The sequence below is a fragment of the Poecile atricapillus genome, chromosome 2, assembly GCF_030490865.1.
Source record: "Poecile atricapillus isolate bPoeAtr1 chromosome 2, bPoeAtr1.hap1, whole genome shotgun sequence".
Lineage (NCBI taxonomy): Eukaryota > Metazoa > Chordata > Aves > Passeriformes > Paridae > Poecile > Poecile atricapillus.
Genome location: NC_081250.1, coordinates 120,593,473 through 120,608,036, shown reverse-complemented (window position 1 = coordinate 120,608,036; position 14,564 = coordinate 120,593,473). Strand labels below are relative to the sequence as shown.

General features: G+C 39.2%; 2 protein-coding genes across 5 annotated transcripts in view; one reads left to right on the top strand and one right to left on the bottom strand.

Annotated features, from left to right (window-relative positions):
- Window positions 1–8,958, top strand: part of SLCO5A1 (solute carrier organic anion transporter family member 5A1) — a 74,000-nt gene extending 65,042 nt beyond the window's left edge. For all 3 annotated transcript variants that reach the window (XM_058831710.1, XM_058831708.1, XM_058831709.1), the window contains exon 10: window positions 904–8,958. In XM_058831710.1, coding sequence (XP_058687693.1) covers window positions 904–1,349 — 446 coding nt within the window. In that variant the 3' untranslated portion in view covers window positions 1,350–8,958. The remainder of the gene's footprint in view (window positions 1–903) is intronic.
- Window positions 8,959–10,368: 1,410 nt separating this feature from the next.
- SULF1 (sulfatase 1) overlaps window positions 10,369–14,564 on the bottom strand; it is a 185,656-nt gene continuing 181,460 nt past the window's right edge. Inside the window, exon 25 of one of the 2 annotated variants that reach the window (XM_058833282.1) lies at window positions 10,369–13,965. In XM_058833282.1, the coding sequence (XP_058689265.1) occupies window positions 13,148–13,965 (818 nt within the window). In that variant the 3' untranslated portion in view covers window positions 10,369–13,147. The remainder of the gene's footprint in view (window positions 13,966–14,564) is intronic. The other variant, XM_058833281.1, reaches the window with a different exon arrangement.

Genomic DNA, 14,564 nt, shown 5'->3' with positions numbered 1-14,564 from the left:
GCTTTCAGCAATAACAATAGTTTTTCCAGTTTTTAAAATAAGCATTTGTTACTTAATGTCTTTTGTCTAATATTATTCAATGTCTTTCAAGTGTTTCAAAGCAAAAATGGAATCATGTTAAAAAGTCTTATTTTTCAAAGCATTCTCTTTCAAGTTCTTGAATTTCTAAAATCCTGCCCATAAAGAACATTCCAGCTACTATGAAATACATGACTATAGCAAGCAAGGTCTGTTCCAAGAGAACAAGAGAAGCCCATAAAGCTGCATCTTGAAGTTTTGTTTGAGGAAGGATGTTTCAAACATATCTTAAAGATGTTGTATTTCTTGAGAAAGCAGGAGCATTCATTGGACTGGCTGCATTTTTAGCTGTCTTAGAAGTTAAAATCTGTTTCTTGGGAAGATCTATTCAAAAGGAAATTTGTAACCTTAATGTCTTAGCGCTTACATCTTTCTTCAAAAACATTTTGTGATCTTCAGTGCTTTTCCATCTTAATCTAAAAACAGCACCTTTCCCAGCTCATGGGCAAAGGATATTCAACAGGTATGGAGATAATGTATTTCACCTTCTATCTTCCTGAAAGCAAAACTGGATTTTTTTGGGGGGGACAAACAGCTCAAGAAGAACTGTATGGAGACAGCAGATTGAACTACCTGTTTTAAGGTGCTGCTGCATTGGCTTCTTTGAATTCTTTCCCCTTTGTGGTAGGTTTCATGTGTGAGGTAAATAGTATTGGTGGGAAGATTGGCTGGCTGGTTTTCCATGTCTTATATTTCGTGTGAGAACAGCAGTGTAGAAATCTCAAAAATGTTCAACCTACACTCTTTGGCTGGGGCATATAGTTTCTTTAGAAGTTTTCCACAATATGCTAACACATATTTTTTCTCTTGCTATTTTTGTTTCAGCTTACATTCCCACTCCAATTTATTTTGGGGCTGTCATTGACACCACGTGCATGCTTTGGCAGCAGGATTGCGGCGTACAAGGGTCTTGTTGGGAATACGATGTCACCTCGTTTCGTTTTGTCTACTTCGGGTTGGCAGCTGCTCTCAAGTTTGTGGGATTCTTTTTTATTTTCCTGGCCTGGTATTCCATAAAGTGTAAAGAAGAACAACTGCAGAGACAGAGTTGGAGGGCTTCGCCGGTGAACACTGTGAGTGAGATGGTTGGACAAACTGGACCCCAACAAAACTATGCACGGACTAGATCCTGCCCTACCTTCAGTTCCCAAGGAGACATCAGTGTGGCACAAGGAATGAACTGCTTAGCACAGACCTACCCCGGCCCTTTTTCAGAAGCAATAAAGTCCTCAAATGAAAATGCATTGGAAGAAGTCACTGTTGAGATATAGACCCCTGGCTTGGTAACGTAATATTTAGTTTTGTTGGTTGACTTAGTTACGGCGCCTTGTAAAACACCTGTGCCTTCTATTTTTAATCTAAATGTAACACATGATAAAACCAACAAAGCTTGATGCAAACAACCATAATATAGTCCTGAGGGCTGGATACCTCAAACCAACCTGAGTTCTTATTTCTCCCTTCCCAACAATGGAGTTTTAAAAATTGTGTTTGTAATTATTTCAGATGTGTCCATTAAATGTCCATGCTCTGATCTAATATCATTGTAAAGTTGAGGTGTTACGAACAGCATAAGTCAGTGGAAGAGTGACAAAAACTCATGTTGTTGATGTCTAGACTCACAAAAATGCTTAAATGTATTGTCAACTTCATATCCGAAAATTGTATTTTTAATAGATGAGTAATTACTGTGAGTTCTGCTACAAAGCACAACTGAACTTATTTAAACTATGCAACTTATTTGGATAATTGTATGTGCAGCAAATTAAGTTTAAAGCTTGCTTTTAAAGACATTACTGCAACTGAATTTGAAAGGGGCTATTTTCAGGCGTAATCATTAAAAAATAACATAAGGTTTAAAGTACTGTTAATAACATGTCAAGCCATACAAGAGTTATGCATCAGGTAATGTTTGCAATTGTTGAGTTGTAACACCTTTATCTTGTCCAAATGTGCATTAATTTTCACTTGATGGGATGTAGTCATTCTTCACAAAGTACATAGGATACTGTAATGCTTGAAGTAAAAAACTTCAGTATTGGTTTATAGTAACATTAGTATCTAGGAATCATACACACATACCAGAGCAGATATGTGCATATTTCTGCAATGTTATTTGGGTGGCTGTTACTAGCACCAAACCCATACTTTCCTAAAGAAGAAAAGAGCTGGTTATAGCTTGATAGGAAGTTTGGCCGTCCTTCAGAATTGTGTGCCAGTCTAGTTCAGCTTCAGTGGGAGAGTCCTGAGGGAGAGCTGATGGGCTCGTCTGGGACCTGGCAGGTCCCTTGCAGCCTGCAGCAGCAGAGTTCAGGCTGCAGGAGTGAGCCACACTCCAGAGGCTGCGAGCAACCTGCCCACCCTGATGCCAGCTAGGCAGCTGTCACTGCGCTCCTGACACCACCTGACTCCCAGGGCAGCTGGGAAGGGAGGGCTGGCTCAGACACCCTCGTTTCTGCTACACTTCTGCCTCTCTGGCTGCCTGGTGCTTGGCAGACTGGTGGGACAGGCATGGAGGAGTTCCTGGTTGTGTGGTTTGTCCTACACATCTGCCTTTCCTTTTCTCAGCTTCACTGAAAGCCCTTTTGAAGGTAAAGGGTGAGTTTGTCTCTCCTTTGGCCCTCCGAGTGAGGAGCTAAGAACAGAAATTACTGGCAAGTGTGGACTCACAGGATGTGATGTGGCCTTTGCTTATTCCAAATTACTGTAGTGTGTTCTCTCCCTGGGAGATGCTGAGACTTTCTAATCAAATGTGCTTGGCATTTCATTTCTTCCGCTTTGTAGCTTTGTAGCACCATGCTCATGAGGTACTAATGATGTCTCAAAGGGCAGAAAATTATGTCAGTTGGACACTGGGAAGTCAAGGCAGTACTGTGCCCTGCAGGGGAAGTCTTAGAAGTGTAGGAAATTAAAAAGCAGTCTTTTAAGAGGACTCAGTGATAGTCTAGTTTGGATTTTGCTGAGTAGAGAACTTGTGTGAAAATAAATAGGAAAGAGCAGACCTTCTACATATTTTTGAACAGTTACTTCTGGTTTAATTTTTCAATTTAGAACATGTATTTCTATCAAATATTATATGGAACCAAGTTCTTGAAAATAAAGGCAGTACTCTCCCTGGCATCCATAGAGTTATACTAGGAAGAGTGGATTCCCTTCTCTGCCTTTGCCAATTGCCTTTTGTCATCACCTGGATCCTCTTGACCAGCACATTGGACTACCCATGGGGCTGCTTATTTCAGAATATCTCAGTCCATTTATGTAGTTTATAACAATTCTTACTCTTCCTGTCTGAAAACTCTGTTTCGTCTACTCCAAACATAGAAGAATATTGTTTTGATCTCTTCCTGTGATTTTGTCCATATGAACAGCTTTTTTTGGCTTAAGCCTGAGAATGTCTTTTCCTCATATGCAGCCACCAGATATGACATGTCCTCGGTCAGCACTCACTGCCTGAGATAATTTGCTTCTACACTTCTTGTCATGAGTAATAAATTTCCTAGGCTCAAAGGTGTTTGGTATATATATATATATATTTGCTGTAGGAAATCAAAATAGATTATAAAAATGTTTCCTTTTGCTTCAGTCTCAAATGCTTGTTGCATCAAGAATTTTCTACCTTGGCAAAAATTGGCAAAGTATTAGGACAAAGTGTAACTGCAGCTCAGCACTCGTCCATTTTTATCACTTCCCCACTTTAATGATCACAGAGAGAAGTGAAGAGTGACAATCTTTTCAAATACCTCAGAAAGAGAGCATTTAGGGAACTGTAAAAGATTGAAAACTAATCATCTATTCTGATCTCTTATATTTCATGCCTGTGTGCTTCTGTTCCATACAAAAACCAAGGGAGAGCAGATTAGGATTGTCAGGAACTAATGGCACTGATGCCAAAGAACGAGAGTGATGGAAGTGACACTTCCGTAGCTACTGCTGTTTATGGGCTTTCAAGGGGTTTCAGGGCTGGTTACAATGGAGACCATCTATTTTTTAGGATATCCCGACCCTTTGACTTCTGAGAACATTCGTGTTTCCTAAATGTTTGAAAAAGTAGAATGTAGAAAGAAATGTTAACTTCAGAAATACTGAAAAAGCCTTTTTTACATGCTTTCAGTTTTAATTTTTAATTAGAAATTAAATTTTATTTTTTCTTTGAGAATTACATGCAAAACAAAATGTAATTGCTTACTTTTCAAAGAAATTTCTTCCTGGTTTTAGGTATAGATAATTTTGGCAAGGCAAATAAATTTCTATAAAATCAATTAAGTCAGCGTCCTCTGAAAGAAGAAAAAACCCAAACTCTGGCCAGTTTTTGATTGATTCCTGGAGGAGAGTTTCTCCTGAGTAATCTATAACAGTCTAAACTAAGCCAATAAAGGTATGCAGGGGAAACACATTCACTTCCTAGGAATGTCAATTCCAGCATTGTCATTGACTGGTATATGGACTGAGACCTGCTGAACAAACACTGTGTTCTGAGGCTGTCATTGCTGGAGGGAGCAGAATCTCCACACATGGAGCACCCCTAGCACTAGTTGTGGTTGACACATGGTGCTAAAACGACTTCAGAGGAACTAAAAAAGAACTTTGCCTGTCATTGGGTAAAGGGAACCATGCTGTCTCCCTACTGTGAGATCCTCTCACCACAGAACATAAAATTCCATTAAGTTGTAATTTTTGGCACCTTCCCTCTCTATCCCTAAACACAAAAGGTTTGGTAGCAGTGAATACAGGTAAAGGTGAAGCGGGTGTCCTGCTTACCACAGGCTGTTACTGCTAGCAAACCCAAGTCACCTGCCTGCAGCTTACCAGCCAGTGATAACGTGGAGCAGCAACATCTGGTGATGATCAAAGTGCCACCATGCCCTCATAGGGATACCCTAACTCCCTCTTCCACCACTTAGTCATTATTTAGAGTGAGGCACATCAGAGGAGAAGTAGCCCAAATATATGGACTTGAGTGGACAGGTTAATTGTCCCTGCTTAGCCTCCCATTCACCCTTGTTTCCTCAAAAAGGAGAAAACTTCAGAATGCATGCAGCCTTGGCTTTGGGCGCTTATGAATGTAGCACCCTTGGGAGATCATTTATTATCTCCTAATAATTTATTAAATTATTATTCAAAGGCTGGAATAATCTGGAGAGTGGGACTCTCCATGTTTCCAGTTTTAGTCAAAAGCCTTCTGGTTTTAGTCTCCCTTCTTCCCCTTGAGCATACTGGATAAAATATGTTATAATTTGGAACCAATGACATTTTATAGCCTTTCAGGACAGAGTGAGAAGCTGCAAGAAACTTTAACTATTATGGTGCAATTTGTATTTATTCGGAAACTTTCAGTTCTTTGGCCAGTCTATATATCTGTAAAAGTGCATGTAGCAACATTCAGAACTTACTGTTATGTGAGTGAAGGCACAAATCTCCTACTAGGCATTAGAAATGTACATTTGAAAAGTCCTAAATTAATTGCAAACACTTAACTATAATGTTTTTAAAAATATGTTTTTATTATTTCTTATTAATTTGTAGTATTAGCTATTAATTCATTATATATATGATCCAGCAGAACACTTACATATGTGGGTAAATTTATATATTTAAGCAATGCACTTGAAAATAATGCACATATGTACGTATGGGACTGAATCCTGTCTGCATTCAAAAAGAAATTCCTTTATCCAAAGAATATTTCTAGATTAGTGTCTCCCTCATGGATTCAGTGGTAATTGTAACCAGAGTAGCACAAAGTAGCACTTGAGTACTCCTGTGGCATTCAGGTGTGGCTACTTACATACCCAGCAACGGAGGAATGCTGTCATTTTCAAATAGAATTCAAATTCAAAATATTTTGTGGGAATGGTCTAAGATTCATTCTCACTCTTCCTGCCATTCACTTCTTTTATGAATTTGTTTGTGGAAACCTGTGTGTTACATGGGGAGATAGATTAAATAAAGGCATCCTTCTGACCTTAGAGCCAGTGAAATTGCTCAAGCAATGCTGCAGACTCAAATCGTGCCCTTTCACAGGATTTGGACCTAGAGGTTCAGATGGCAAATTGTCAGTATCCCGCACAAAATGGAGCAGAGCACTGCCTGCTCAGTGGAACTTCAGAGAGCATGTCTGGGACAGGGGTCAGCACCTTCTGCACTGTTCTTGTGGGTTTTTCCCCAAAATGCCTGAATAAACGCTGCCTTACTACACTTTTCTGTGCATGTGATAGCACAGCTCTTCATGGTGTTATATTGACATAAAACTCATGATAAATAGGTCCAGGGTGTCTTACTGCTATTTTAGAGCCAGATTCTTGGTCTCACCAGTCTAGTGTTGAGGCTGAAGAACTAGGCCATATCTTGTGTTGGAAGTTAACAAGCTGATGCGTTAGCAAGTGTGTATGGACTAGGGAATATCAAGCTTGTTTAGCTTTTATACTCTAGTGACTGGTTATTACTACTGTTTTTGGAGATAGAAGACAAAAAACTTCCTAAACAGGTTTATCTTTTCCTGTTTTTTCAATAATGTGTCTTTTACAATGGCTTAGGAGATGCCATGCTGCATGCTTCAGAATCTGGGTTCCCCCAGCTGAAACCATCCAGCTGTGGTTGCTCTGCAGGGGCTTAAAACACAGAGATTTACCAGGACTGTGACTTGCATCGTCATTGCTTTGGACAGAGTGTTTGCTACTGAGAGATTAAACCTGTAATCAACACATTTCAGGTTCTTCACATACTGGACTTGATTCTTTGGATGTTTTCATCACTTCAGAGTGCTTAGAAAATGGGCAGTCAACATCATGTTGGTAGATTTATTCCTTGATAGGGAATTAGGGCTTTGTTCTTCTTTTAACATCTTGTTTGACAAATAATTAAAAAAGATTGCATGTAAACATTGCCACAGAGTAGAGATGTGGAGCCTTCAGTGTGAGGACAGAGTTATGGCCAAGGTTCACATGATTTGTCTCCTTTACACTGAATATCACTAATACATGTTACTTTGTGGCCAAAGGTTTGAAACCTGATCCTCAGGAATTAATTTTTTCCTGTATTTTCCTCATAATTTATTGTGTAAATTAAGGAGGAAAGTTAATACTACCCATGTCGTGTGACCATATCTGTTATATTAAACTGCAATTAATAACTACAGTAAATAATTTTATCAGTCACCCCTCCAGTCCTTCAGTTCAGCTATTTCTTTTTTTTGTTAATACAGCCTATTAAACATGTAGCTCTGCAATTTCAAAGTAGCTCCAAAGTCTTCTTGACTTCAAGTGTTACAGAACAGATGCTTGTTAATCCAGGTTCTATTCTACTTTTCTAATTATTGCATTATGAATTGTGTGTATTGTATTATTTTTTTTTCAATCTCAAACCAGTTGTCACAATGTTATCCTGTAACAATGTTTTGTTCATTACATAGAATAGGTGAAAAGCTGTGGAATTAATGAAGGGCTACAAAAAGCATCCAAAATATTGTTCACCTTGAGGAAGGGTGAGACAGCTTGATAATCTCTGGACAAAAGACTAAACAACACTGTGGTGCTAATAGGTACTGAAGTATTTTATGATGTATTCACTATGACTTAAATGACATATTCAAGGCATGTCAATGATGCATCTGCATGTGTTTCTCTTCCTAAAGTCTGGACTGCTCTGACAAAGTCAGTGTTTGTAATTCCTGGCGGGCCAGTTCCTACCTAGCTCTTCCATAATTTCAGGAGTTTGTGTGGGATTTGGCTCAGCAATATTAGGTAAAGTAAAAGCTACACAGACCACAGAAGTCTTGTGTGGAATGTATTCAGCCTGCTGTAGCATGTTACTTTATTTAGTTGCTTTGCATAAGCAGGGGCTAAATATTAATTCTGTAGTAATGATAAGAAATACTGGACTAAATTCTGGAACCACTTAACCAAGAAATATTAGCAAGCATTTGAATTAAAATGAAGATTGAGGTCTGAAATATGAATGTTCTTTCATGGAATATCAGAAAAAGAGGGGTAAAATAAGAGCAAATTCTATCTCTAGGAATGGAAAAAGGCCAAATCTGGCTGACTTTAAAGTGAGCTATGATTTACAAAAGGGGAGTTTGGTTTTAAAATCTTGAAGACAAAATTGCCATTTTGAATTCTGAACCATAATTGTTTTGTGTTACTGTGCCTGAGCTGCTCATGTAGGGCAGGTGTCTGTATTCTAAATAGCACTAAAGCACTAATAGCACTAATCACAGTTCTGACCGACAGGCCAGAAACTTTGCCTCTGTAGCAAACTCCATAATTGAAAACTTGGAGGGAAATTTTCAAACGAAACAAAAAAATACATACAAAATGATCCAAAGCTGATTTTTAATAAAAAAAGAAAAAAAATTTGCGTCTGTGAGACCCACAGTTGATTGAAGGCTCTCCTGAGAGAAGACCTGCTCTTTTCACCAGCTGAGCACATGGGAGCTTGGTCCCTGGCTGCAGTGCATACCTCTACCAAATGATCTGTGCAGAACAGCAACAGTCTGGGTAGTATTGTAGGAGCATGGAATGGGCACACTGCCTGTAACTGTTTAGTTTTTAAAAAACTCATTATTAAGCAAATGTGTAGAGTATTAAGGAAATTTGTAGAGTATGTCTGATGGTATGAGTGTGTGGGTGCTGTGCTGTGGTAAAAAGAGAATAATTGGTTTATGCTGGGTATTTTTGCATACTTTAGGCTCCTGGGTTTTTTTGTTTGTTTGTTTGTTTTATTTTAATTTATATTTATTTCTCAGCAGAGCTTAGAGTAATTTTAAAGTTATATAACCCATGATTTAATGAAACCTACTGTCAGCATCTGTTGTAAACATGTGTTTACAAAACAAACTCTTGAATACTTGATACTTGGAAATAAAAAATAGCATATCATGCATGTTGATTTGGTCCAGATCCTCTTTGATTTCAAAGTAAGATTTGTATGTTTTCATTTCCAGTACATACAACCACACAAAAAAAGCATATTTCAGATCCCCCTGCATGTCACCAGTGTCCAAGAGCTGTTAAACCAAGGAAAGTGGATGAAATTAGATTCGTAGCACATCTCCGGTGCCGTTGCCGGTGGAAGGCTGAGGAGCAGCAGCCCTCGGCTGGAAGCACAGGGAAGGGTGGAGGCTGAAGGAGAGGCGCTTGTGGCGTGGCTCTGCACTGACACCTGCTGCCCGAGCGGCTGTGCACACACTCCGGCCAGTCCCAGGCTATTCATGCTGTGACTGCATCCCCTTAGGTGTGATACACCATTTCTGAAATGACGCTCTGGCTTGTACCCTATTTACTGCACATCGGTTCTCACTGAAAAATTATGCCAGAGCACACAAACTGGATTGGGTTTTGCTGGAACTAACGGAAGAAGTTTGTTACAACATCACACGTACCCAGGCACACGGCTGCTCAGGGCTCAAGTCTAGTCCTGGGCAGATCTGCCTTGGACAAGGCTGTGGCACCTCTTGGCTTCTCAGCCTTAACTGTTTTACACAGATCCTCTCTGACTGTGCTTGTGTGACCTCAGTGTAGACAGCTGCAGGCATTTCAAGGGATTTTGGTTGGGAGAGCGAGGTCTGTGCTCAGACCTTCCCTCAACTGTCACAAAAACCTACAGGTGGCTGAACTCCAGAATAATGCTCTGATCTAAATGCTTGTCTGTTTGATTTTTTGCAAAGCTGCTAGTGTGCATTTACCTCAGTAACAACAGGATTCACCTACTGATAACAGCTCTAAGTCATGTCCCTGCCCATGGTGGGGTTGGAACCAGATGATTAGTAAGGCCACTTCTGACCCAAGCCATTCTGTGATTCTACATCTAGTTCTGCAACAGAAGCACTACACATCTTTTCTCTTCTGCAGTGCTTCCAGTTGCTAGGTGGTCTCAGAAAGTGTCTCACACTGTCCAAGGATGCAAGGACAATTCTGGCTGCCTTACCTTGAATTCCAGATGAAACTTTTTACATAACATTGCTACCTCCTGAGGATGTGCAAGTTTTAAAGTTCTTCCTGTCCACCTCCAGGGGCCCTACAGAAAGTGATAAACTATGCACTGTCTTTCAGAATAGACACATCTCTACAGCTCTGCAGATCACATAAAGCCACAAAGGTCATTCTCTTGGCCCTCCCCCCATGTGAGCAGCACCAGATGTAGGCACTTGCTTCATTCCTGAGCCTGCAACTGCCTGTGAAAGTTTCCTGACACGCACTGCTCATGGGCTTGACTGCCTCAGCTCTGGGACAAGAATACTGTGCAGAAAAAAATACAAAGCACACTTTATCCTTTAAACTTTCTCTCCTCCACACTCCTCCTGTAACAGGCCATGTAAAAAAGGCTCCCACCTAGTTTAGACAGTAGGACACTGTTTAGGTGATAGTTTAGATGACTGAGTACTGTCCTAGAAAAAGGAAGTTAGACAACTTTCAAACCAGTAAGATGCTCTTTCTTCCATTTCCTGAATGAGTACTTCAAGCTCTCGGGTAAGGAGGAAGGACAAGTGGGGTGAATCAATGGACCACACTGTTGCACACCTCTATCTCTGCCCCAGCATTAAGAGAGAAAGCAACTTGCTTGGTTCTGTCAAAGAACTGTATTTTCAAACAATGTAGGGTACGTTGTTGGTGCTAGATAATTCCCTGCATAAAGAAGAGGTGGTTGTGTGGGACCTAGAGTTTGCTTTTGTCCTTCAAGTCCTTCCAAGCTCCCTGGCTCAGCCTGCTGTGCCCCCTGCTTAGAGATACACCCTGTGCTTGCTAGTGTGCTTTCAGGGCTGACTTCTCTCAGGGCTCTATCTGACATTGCAGTGACTGCTTTTGGAACACCTGGATTCATCCACTTTCCTGATCCCCACAAACATCACCTGTAACTTCATGTCTGCAGGAGCATCAGTGTCCCAGAACTATGTAAAAGAAAGAAGAGTTCAAGAAGCACAGATTCAGAGGCTGAGTTTAGGTATGAAAGTAGTCTTATTCACAGGCCATCAAACAGAGTTCATGTAAGAGAGAATTTAGCTTGAAAGCTAAATTCTTTTTCATGCTGACTCTTGTACAAGGAGACACAAGTCCTGACCAGGGATGTGGGGTTCACTCTTGATGAGAGCTGCATGTCTGGTCTGCAGTGCTTTGCTGTCACAGGGAGAGCTGTGCAGAGAGGAGAGAAAGCAGCAAAGACAGGGCTCCATGAAACATTGCATTACTTCTGGGACCTGCTGGTTGTGCAGCTCAGTGCATGGAGTTCAAGGAAGAAAGGACCAGATGAATTTGAAATTTAAAAAAAAGTCACAGCATGTCTTAAACAAAAGAAAATATATATTACTCACATCTCCAGGAATAATTTATACCTAACTGAATGTTGTGTGTTATTTTGTTACCTGTTGATTTTAATGTAGATGGATTCTTAAAACTGAAACTGTTAACATATTTTTGGAATAAAACTTATTCAGGAGGAAAACTGGATCATGTAGACTTCTCTGAAGCAGGTAAAGTAAAACACTTTTTATTTCAAGAAATATTGCTTCTAGACTTTCCCGAAGCCAGAATTGTACTATAAAAGTATCACAGAAATATTATACAAGATTTAAAAACACAGTTTGTATCCTAGTAACTTAAAACCTATGTACAAGTAGCATCATTCATGACCATAAATACGTTTTTCTATCAATCAGCCCATGACACATACATCAGATAAAGAACTAGTAATTTTAACATATTTACAGAGTCCATCAAAAAGACTGCTTCTTAAAATTATTAAAATCCTACTAAAAGAATCTCCTTTTTAAAAAGTTTCAACTTAAAATACAATGTAATGGATGTAAGTTTAACCTGCAGTGCTTGCAATAGCAAAAAAAAAAAAAAAAAAAAATTCACTACACTAAATAACATGTATCAGGTAGGAAACACACCCGTGAGTTGGACACTGTGGAATTACTTCTGTTTGAGGTAATTCTCTTCTGTTGCTGTTGTGATAATTATTTAGAAATTTATAAAAAAGCTGGGGAAAATATTGAGTTTTGAATAATACAGATTTTCAAAGTAATTTTTATATTATACTTCATACAATTTAATGTTTGGTAAAGTTCAAGAGAGAATTTAGAATACAACAACAAAAATTATAACTAAACTACTATTTTTTACCCACATGTGCCTTTTGTGTCTAAAATAATGGAAACCTAACATGATTTTATCATTCCCTTTAATGCCTGTTCAAAATGAAAAAAGAATTTAAGATTCAAAATGATAATAATGCTTTCAAGATATCGCTCAGAATAATAAAAATCAGGTGGAGCAACAAAAACATTTATGAACTGATGTAAACTTTTCTACCAGTATCAGAAAAAAAAAAAAGGTCAGAAAAATTAATTGAATTTTAATACTGACAATATCATCATATAGGGAAACAATCCAATTTAAATGAATCCTTCTACAGTTAACAATCATTAGCCATACCTTTCTGAGAGTAAATTTAATAAAGCAACAAAAACATGCAATATTTTTGCTAAAATAATATTTAAAGAGTCTGTATCCACAGTCCATGGTGTTTACCTCTTTCAGGTCAGTCTGTTTATTGGTTTCACAATTTCATAAGACAACAAGCAAACTAAGAACCTGTAAGGTATTAGATACATAAATGGTATGGCATACAGGTTTTAAAAGTGCATTTTACTTGAAAGCATGGCATTAAGAATTGCCAGTGGTTAAAATAGTTGATGGAAAAGACATTATGCAGGCTTACTGGATGAACTGAAACATTCAGTCATGGTGGGATCATTTGGAAATAGAGAAAGTGACTTGGGCATCCTTTTCGAAGAAATAATTTTTATCTTCCAGAAAATGTGCTACTGCATTTGGAAGTTAACACTGTTTCTTTTAATGGAAAACTGGAAATCTTGCTTCCCAGTGTGGAGAATTACAGTGAGAGCATGTGCACGTGAATAAAAAAAAATGCACAGAGACAAATACTGAACTGGGCTCAATTTAGCTGCAAAAGGTATCTACAATAAACATGGAATGTCAGTTGTCTTGATTACCTTTATTAGTTTGCTAATAAGAAAAAGGAGAACTTATTTAACGGTTTACAACTTTATCTAATCCAAGGAGAGTGGAGCTGAGGCACTGCCTTCTGCATTTAGGATTTGTGAACTTTCTCCTGCAAGACTCTGTTTGGTTTTTTTAAAGAAAGTTCCTTCTTCCTGGGTACTGACAGGTGAATCCCTAATGGATATGTTTACAGTCTGATGAACGAAGGGTTCATCAGACCTCATGGGAAGATACATTTGATCTTCAAATATATCTTCCACAGTGTCACTATCCTGATGAATGTCTTTTTGAGGAATGCTGATGGGCTGTAGCATGAAGCTATGCCGGGACTCCAACTCTATCAAACCGTTTCCACTGAAATCCATATCAAAACGGTCCGATTGTTTATCTTCCATCCATTTCTCAGCTGGATGACTATTTCTCCAGTGTGCATCATTCAAACTACTTTTCTCAGGAATATCATTGTTTAATTCAAGTTTCCTCTCCTGACTTAAATTCACCGTACTCAAAGCAAGGGCTGCAAAGTCTGTTGGCGCAATAAGCTGCAACTCTTCTGCAGTCAGGCCGCTGGATTCCTCAGCAGAGGTCATTTCCACCAAGGTGAACGGCGTGGATGATTCGTCCCCATTGCTTCGAGCAGTGTTATCCTTGTCTGGTTCATTTTGCTGGTAGTAACTGTTCAGCAGTGCAAACATTCTATCTACATCCTTCAAGTAGTTAGTCCAGTCAGCCAGACTAAGTCTAAAGTTGTGTCTGTATTCATATACACTTTCATTCACACTGTACAAGTCTTCCAGTCCTTGCCAGTCAATGTCGCCAGTGAAACTGGGCAGCTTAGCCTTCCCATCCATCCCATAATTGTCCTCTGTTGAAAGAAAGAATAAAGCCTACTGATGAACACTATTAAAGGTGCAAGCAAAGCTTCCATGTGTGTTTCTACTTGAATTGGCTTGAAAGCACCACTGCTCATACAGTAGGTAGCTCAAAGTTGAGACGCTCCACCTCTTCTGTCACCAGCTGAATGCTTCTGGCCTTGGATGTGCTCCCAGCCCCTGCTAAACACACAGCAAGAACTCCCCATCTCCTGCTACATCCCTGGGCTGAGTGACAAAACAACAAAATCTGGTCTAATGGGGCTTTGTGGTGTCACTCAGAGATCAGTCTTTCCTCTGATATTTCAAAGCAGGAAAAATGTTTCAATGAACAAATAATCCATCTGCCTTTCTTGAGCACTCCACAAAATACGCAATAACCAAACAATGGTTAAGTATAAAAAAGGGTACTAGCTCTGAAAGCCATTGGTGACTTGAACTTCAATGCCCACATGAATTTTGTTTCTACATTAAAAAATGTAGTCTATAAACTAAACAGACACATTTTATTTAGTAAATGATAGCCAAAGGGGGTTTTAATCCGTTTTGTAAACATACATTTTAGTTTGCATGGAGCAACTCTGGGAAATAA